The sequence below is a fragment of the Molothrus aeneus genome, chromosome 24 (genome assembly GCF_037042795.1).
Source record: "Molothrus aeneus isolate 106 chromosome 24, BPBGC_Maene_1.0, whole genome shotgun sequence".
NCBI classification, from domain to species: Eukaryota; Metazoa; Chordata; class Aves; order Passeriformes; family Icteridae; genus Molothrus; species Molothrus aeneus.
The window spans coordinates 4,657,566-4,664,896 of record NC_089669.1 but is presented as its reverse complement, the minus strand read 5'-3'; the positions used below and the strand labels follow the sequence as shown (position 1 = coordinate 4,664,896).

Below are 7,331 nucleotides of genomic sequence, written 5' to 3'. Positions count from 1 at the left end.
TTCCGTCCTTTGTGACTCAGTAAGCAAAGCCCTGACATGAAATTTACCAAAAACTCCGACTTACAGCAAATTGCTCAACGCACTTATTTAAAACTCAGGGGAAGAAATGAGTCCGAGAGAATTGAAGCGTTCAGAAGTGTAAACCCTACCTAGAGGGACCTCATGGGGCTAGAGACACAAAGAAATAAAACTTTATTTTTCACGTTAGCCGGTAAAACAGCAGTTCTGGGGCTGTTACCGCTCCTAATTCCAGGGCCCGGGCGGGGCCGCCTCAGCGCTCCCGCCATTGCCACCGAGAGCCCGCCCGCGTTCGCGCGCGCCGTGACGCCACTTGTCAATCAGCGCAACGGCGCCCTCTGATTCGCTGCCGTCTGGCATCACGTGGGAGAGGACTGGCATTATATAAACGCGGGCGGGGTCGTTGCTGGCCGCCATTTTGTCCAGTGAGGAAAAGCGGAGCTGGGGTCTCGCTGAGGGTCGAGTCGGCTGAGTTTAGCGCGGGCTCCCTTCGCGCGCCCTCCCTCTAAGCACCGGTGAGGATCTTCACCCCGGAGGGCGGGGGGGAGGCGGCAGCTGCGGTCTCGGTGCCCGTCAGGGCGGATGGAAGCGGCGGCGGCGGCAAACAAAGCAGCCGCCATTTTGTAACACCGGGCCTGGGGCGGCGGCTGCCGCGGCCCTGAGCGGAACCGGGCGGGGAGGCGGCGGGTTGCCGGGAGGAGCCCGTTCTCGGCCTGTTCCCCGCGGGGTGTGAGGCCAGGCGGGGTGGGCAGTGCCGCGGGGGCGGTGTGGCGGCGGCCCGTCCGCCAGTGGCAGCGCTGGTCCCTCACGGCGCGCCGAGGAGCAGCTCCGGAGCGAGTCCCCGGGCATTGCTCGAGGGGCTCGGCGGGAGATGGCGCTGCCCACCCCGTTCGTGCGCGGATCGCCCTGATCCTAATCCCGATCCGGGAACAATGGAGCCTCCCCCGCGCAGCGCCCTCTGCAGACCCCCCCGCGCTAAGCAGGAAAAGAAGCGCAGGGACCTCCCCCAACAAATCTTAACAGTAAAAGTAACCGAAATTCCTCGAAATAGTGAATTTTAATCACAATGTGGCATAGCAGCTCTCTTGTAAGGTTTTAAGTTTTCTCCCAGCCCGCTCGCCCCTTCCAAACAGTGTCTCCATCACAACGCATCACTGCTGAAGTTTCAGGGGGAAGTAGCCAATAGAGTGACTTCCCTTGGAAGTGAACAAGCACATGAGCTGTGTTAAATATATGTGAACTTCTTTTTTTCTTGTCCTAGCAATGCATCGTGACTCTTGTCCGCTGGACTGCAAGGTCTATGTGGGTAACCTTGGAAACAATGGCAACAAAACAGAATTAGAGCGAGCTTTTGGCTACTATGGACCACTGCGCAGTGTATGGGTGGCAAGAAATCCTCCTGGGTTTGCCTTTGTGGAATTTGAAGATCCCCGAGATGCAGCTGATGCAGTAAGAGAGCTAGATGGAAGGTAAAGTGTGCTTGGCTTGGCTGGTCAAAATATGGGATGTTATAGGAGTGATACAGTTTTAAATTATGAAACTTAAACTGCAGGACTAAAGTCTTGATGCATTTCTTATGCACTGTTTTGTATGGTACTATAAGGGTGTTCTTACAGTGCAGCAATAGAATCTCAGAATGGTTTGGGCTGGAAGGAACCTCAAAGCTCATCCAGTCCCACCCTCCCCATGGCAGCGACACCTTGCACCATCCCGGGCTGCTCCAAGCCCCATCCAGCCTGGCCCTTGGACACTTCCAGGGATCCAGGGGCAGCCACAGCTGCTCTGGGCACCGAACAATTCCTTCCCAATATCGCATCTATCCCTGCTCTCCTTAGTGAATAGTATTGTAATGTTTAATTTTACATTTTCCAGTTGAATTCCCAAGTTAGGAATTATTTGTATCTCTTTGTGTGTGTTGATTAAATTGCAGATGGTGTTACTATAAAGAGGTAAAACTGACTGTGGAGACTCTCCTTTGCTCTTTCCCTGCCTGCTTTACTGGCACAGCAGTTTTGAGAAGCAGCCAATCCTTTTGTCTGCCAAGGAATCCCAGAATGGTTTGGGCTGGAAGCCCATCCGGTTCCACCCTCTGCTGTGTGCAGGGACACCTTCCACTGGATAGCCTGGGCTGCTCCAAGCCTGGCCTTGGACACTTCCAGGGAAGGGAAGTGCTGGAGCTGACTCTGGGCACTGTGCTTTGACAACAGAACATTTTTCCCTTTTGCATTGTTCTTCCACTTTCTGGATCGTGTGTGCTCTATTCCACGCTGCCTTCTCCCTGGCAGTGCTGAGCAGAGTTCCCCTCTCTCCCCAGAACGCTGTGTGGGTGTCGTGTCCGGGTGGAGCTCTCCAACGGGGAGAAGCGGAGTCGGAACCGCGGCCCCCCTCCGTCGTGGGGCCGGCGCCCTCGGGATGACTATCGCAGGAGGAGTCCCCCTCCTCGGCGCAGGTACCTGGGCACAGCACACTCCTAGAGCCCTTGGCACAGTTACCACCTAGCATCCTAGGAGCAGGCTTGTTAAAGGCATGTTGATGGATGGCATTCATCTATCTGATCATGATTTGGAAATGACAGATGCTAAAAAAAAAAAAAAAACCCAAACCAACCCCCCACAAAATCGAGGTGAACTTGAGTTGTGTTGAATGTTGTTGGCTTTTGTCCGTAGGTGACTGTGCAGTTGGTAGTCAGTGCCCTCTGTCCTGGGCTTATCCTCCTTCCTCTTAAAACCTGCTCATCTTCTAGTCACACTTTGCCTTTCTTCCCCATACTTCAACTTAGGCTGTTCCTTTCCTTTACTCCATATTGGCAAAACATGACATACAGCAGTATAGCATTTCCATACCAATGGGTTTTTCCACTTTGTTTGCAGAACTAAAATACTTCCCAAGCAGGCAGCTGTTTAATAATAGATTGAGTAACAGTTGCTCTAAACATCTGGAATCTTGACACTTTAGTGTTAGCGTGGAAATAAAGCATCATGTGACAATCCTGTCACTTGAGGTTTGCAAACCCAGCTCTAGCATATAGCAGGATTTTTGGGCACTGGCACGTTCTTGGACCCAGACTAGTTTGTCTGGCAGTTTAAGTGTGCACCGTGGTTTTTACAGGACTGAATTTACCTGTGGCAGGTGAGTGAAGTCCTCCCAAGCCAGGGTTTCAAGCTTACCCTTTTGCTGTTGAAAAAAAAAAAAAAAATAACACATTAGGAGTATTTGTTAGCTAATAGATGGTTGTACTGATGGCTTGTTTTTCATTTTTTTTATGCTTTTTTGGTCCATCTATTAATAAAAATGAACCCGTTACAGAGTCACCATCATGTCTCTTCTCACCACCCTCTGAGTCTGCATTAGCCAGCCAACTAGCCCTTTCAGCGTCATGTGACCAGCGCGCCCCATGCAGCTTGGCTGGTGTCGTTTCACATGACCCAGGCATGGCCAGTCGTCAGGTTGCACCGCCCTTTGGTTCCCGAGCATGCTGTTTTCTCTCAGCCTTCTCTCCAACCTTAACCAAATCGGCAGCAGCCACCTCGACCGCCCACACATTCCCGGCCAATCAGCTCAGCTGTTTATTTACCAAATGTCTTCACAACAACTACAGCAGCAGCCTTCGGCTAACAAAAAAGCAGGAAAAATCCACAACACCCCCTTCGCCAACCAACTAAATACAACGCAACATCTGGCAAAACCTTTTCAGCAAATTCTTCTTGGCAGTCAGTCCGGCAGCCTCACCTCACCATTTCTAGCTTGTTGAAACCAAAGACTTGTAAGTTTTTCCTGCTTATACAGTTTACTGCTGGTTAAAATAAGGAGTAAGCGGCTTATAAGTAATTACTTTTCTCAATCAAAGGCTGGCTGTGCATAATTGAGTGGTAACGTACATATGTTGCTTGAGAAAACTTTTAAGGGTGATATGGAAGCTCTTACACTGTGAATAATGTAAAAACCAGGATATTTGCATGTGAGATGCCAAACTAAATTTTTAATAAAGCTCTAACAAATGTAGCTTTTCCTTGCCAGAAAAATCCTATCACCTTTAAATGGTTTTACTAACAGTTTTCAAAACTTAAAACAATTACTTTTTGGGATGAACTGGGCCGAGCTAAGGTTATATTTTTTAATTTTTTATTTTTTATAAGAAAATAGTCTAAACACACTCTATGGCATTAAAAATGACAATCACAAATATGCAGTTCTAATGTAGCACTTAATGGCATTATCAATATTGACACTGAGCGCATTTTCACTTTTTTTTTTCCACTTGATATCTCTTTATGTCTTGTTATGGACCTTTTTGGCTTGCATGGGTTCCAAAACATTTGCTCTGTGCTATTTTTTTTTTTTTTTGGAACCACCTGTGGGACTTTGGTGTGGTGTTCTGGGCAGTGTATTTAGTTGAAATGGAAAGTGTTGCATTGGACAACTCTGCTCTGACGCGTTCTTAGTTAAGTGAATTCGTGGTTGGAAACGTGCTGTTCACACTGAGCTTGGTTTTACTGCCTAATCTTTCCATGCCTTTTACTGGATGATGGATGCCAGTTATTCTTGGCACGTTCCCTGGGCCCAACAGTGAGTTTGACAAGTTGGGAAATGCCTCAGCCCATTAAAGCTCAAAGAATGGATAAAGTGCCTCACATTTGGTTTTCTGGTTCTAGATCACCACGAAGGAGAAGCTTCTCCCGGAGCCGCAGCAGGTACGGATCCCTTCCCCACCCCATGGACTGCTCCAGCCCGGGGGTCTGAAAAGGACAGCCCAAAACAGCTCCATGTGTGGGCTGTGCACAATCAGTAGTTTGGTAAAGGAGAAACAGATTGGCTTCTGTCATATTGCCTGCCTGGAATTACTGAGCTGTTTGAGATTCCAGGGGTAGCAGTGGAAGGATACTGAGAAAGAAGTAATTTCCTTTCTGCAGCTGCCTGGCATCTTCTGTCAGTTTTCCCCTAAGTTTAAGTGTTAATGTGCTACTTTCTCACAGATACTGTGAGCATAGGATCATTGAGCCCTGAGGTGGGAAAAGACGATTAAGATTGAGTCCAGGCATAAATCAGGATGTGATTTGAATGGGATTCTGAAAAAAAAAAAAAAACAAACAAAACAAAACAAAAAAAAAAAGACCAAACTTCTCCAAAGTGCTACATCCCTGTTTACAGCACATTATTGGCTCAGGCTGATTATTCTTCCCTCAAGAAAAGGTTAATAAAAAGCAGCATGGATAACAGGTTTCCCCTGGTTGAACAGTTAGAAACCTTCACTCCTGAGGGGAAGCTCCTCAGGGAGCCTCCTGGGCCTGATGGAGCTTTGCTCTGATGGTGCTGTGGTCTGTCCCAGGTCCCTCTCCAGAGACAGAAGAAGAGAGAGGTCACTCTCACGGGAGAGGAACCACAAGCCCTCCCGCTCCTTCTCCAGGTCTCGCAGGTAAGCAGAGTCTTCAGTGTTTGTGGTTCTGAGTAAATGTGAAAATAACTTTGTGCCTTGTTGGAGAATCACCTCTAGTGTCATAGGAGATTCTTCGCTTAAAAACAACAAAATATCCAGTTTTATTAAATGAACAGTATTCTTAAAATGCTTAAATATCACCTGCTGATTGTGGCTGGGGGGCTTACAGGAAAATCTGTTCCTGACACCTGATCCTAACCTTACCTGTCTGTTGTTCTTCAGTCGCTCCAGGTCAAATGAGAGGAAATAGGACTGTGGGAAGGAGCTGTGTACAGGAAGTCATGAGATCCGAGGCCAGGAGTATGTACAGAACATTTTGTTTTGAGACTTCATAAAGCTTGGTGCATTTTTAAAATGTTTTAGCTGTTGAACTTGCTTTGTTCCTTGTATCTTGTAACAGGTGGCAAATGTAAAGATGTGAATCTGTATATGGTTCTGAGCAGATCCTATGATTTGTAATATTAATGGTTTTCCAATGTACCATTAGACATGGGAGGGGTGTGTGTGTGGAATGGCAAATGGTCTGTGTTGTGTAGCTGGGAGAGCAGGGCTGGGCTGGGCTGGGGGTGGCTGGGGCTCAGCTGGAGGAAGTGTGCAGGGATGGTTCCTTGTGGGATCAGGCCAGGAGCAGAGCAGGACACAGGTGCTCCATAGCCCATGTCTGGGAAGGAGAGTAGTGGGGCAGGGGAAGGGTGAGGGTTGGGGGCTGCAGCTTCATCCAGCTCCAGTTCTGACTGAGCTGCTTTATATTCCATGAAATACAACTTTGTAGCTGTAGGGTCAGTTAATTTTGTACTTGGTGTGAGTAGAGTCCTTAATTAGGTGATTGTTGATTGACCATGTATTCCAGAAGCTCTGAATAGACCAAATCCACAGCAGAACTGACACCTGGAGTGGATGTGTTGTGTCTAATGGTACATTGTAAACATTAGTTATTAAACATTTCTTTACTGTACAAGAATTTTCATGTCACTTGTAAAATGTCTTTTGTGAGATCCTTGGGATTAAAGTTTTGGTTACAACTCGTTGTTCAGTATTTAACTCATCCCTGACTGTGGCAGTCACCCCCCTGGCTGTAGCACAGCTGTACCTGCTCCCCTGCCCGTGGTGAGGGGCAGTCTCACTCCACCATGGCAGTCTAATCCTGTTTTACAGGTCCAGCTGGGCTGCTCAGTAGCAAATGCCACCTGACTTCTTGCCTGGCAAGGAGCCCTGTAGTGATTCCTTGGAAAGCCAGCTGGAGATGCAAAGGTTCACCATGAGCTTTGTATGCCAGCTGTGGGTTGGGAACAGCAGTTCAGGTACTCATCCCATCTCGGTCTGGAAACCAAAACTTACCCTGAGATTCACTTCCTGTAGAAATGCAGCATGGCTGGAGAGCAGCTGGGGCTGCCACACTGCCCAAGGGCTCCCTTGCACCTGAATCCCAGACTGCTCCACTGGTTCAGTTGTGTGGTTTAGATTAAATCCCTCATGATAAACACTGGTGGTGTGTGACCGTGTTCACAGGGGTCCCAGGATGAGGGAAGAGACGAGGATCTGACTCCATGTTTCAGAAGGCTTGATTTATTATTTTATTATATATATTACATTAAAACTATACTAAAAGAATAGGAGAAAGGATTTCATCAGAAGGTTAGCTAAGAATAGAAAAAGAAGGAATGATAACAAAGGCTTGTGGCTCAGACAGAGTCTGAGCCAGCTGACTGTGATTGGCCATTAATTAGAAACAACCCCATGAGCCCAATCCCAGATGCACCTGTTGCATCCCACAGCAGCACATAACCATTGGTTACATTTTGTTCCTGAGGCCTCTCAGCTTCTCAGGAGGAAAAATCCTAAGGAAAGGATTTTCCATCAAATATGTCTGTGACAGTGG

General features: G+C 47.9%; 1 protein-coding gene across 1 annotated transcript; it reads left to right on the top strand.

Moving 5' to 3' along the window:
* Positions 1 to 417: 417 nt before the first annotated feature.
* On the top strand, positions 418 to 6,474 carry SRSF3 (serine and arginine rich splicing factor 3). The gene is made up of 6 exons (XM_066565287.1): positions 418 to 533; positions 1,280 to 1,487; positions 2,333 to 2,467; positions 4,671 to 4,709; positions 5,345 to 5,431; positions 5,675 to 6,474. Exons 2-6 carry the CDS (start codon positions 1,282 to 1,284, stop codon positions 5,700 to 5,702), a joined length of 495 nt encoding a protein of 164 aa, XP_066421384.1. The 5' UTR covers positions 418 to 533; positions 1,280 to 1,281; the 3' UTR covers positions 5,703 to 6,474.
* Positions 6,475 to 7,331: the final 857 nt, after the last annotated feature.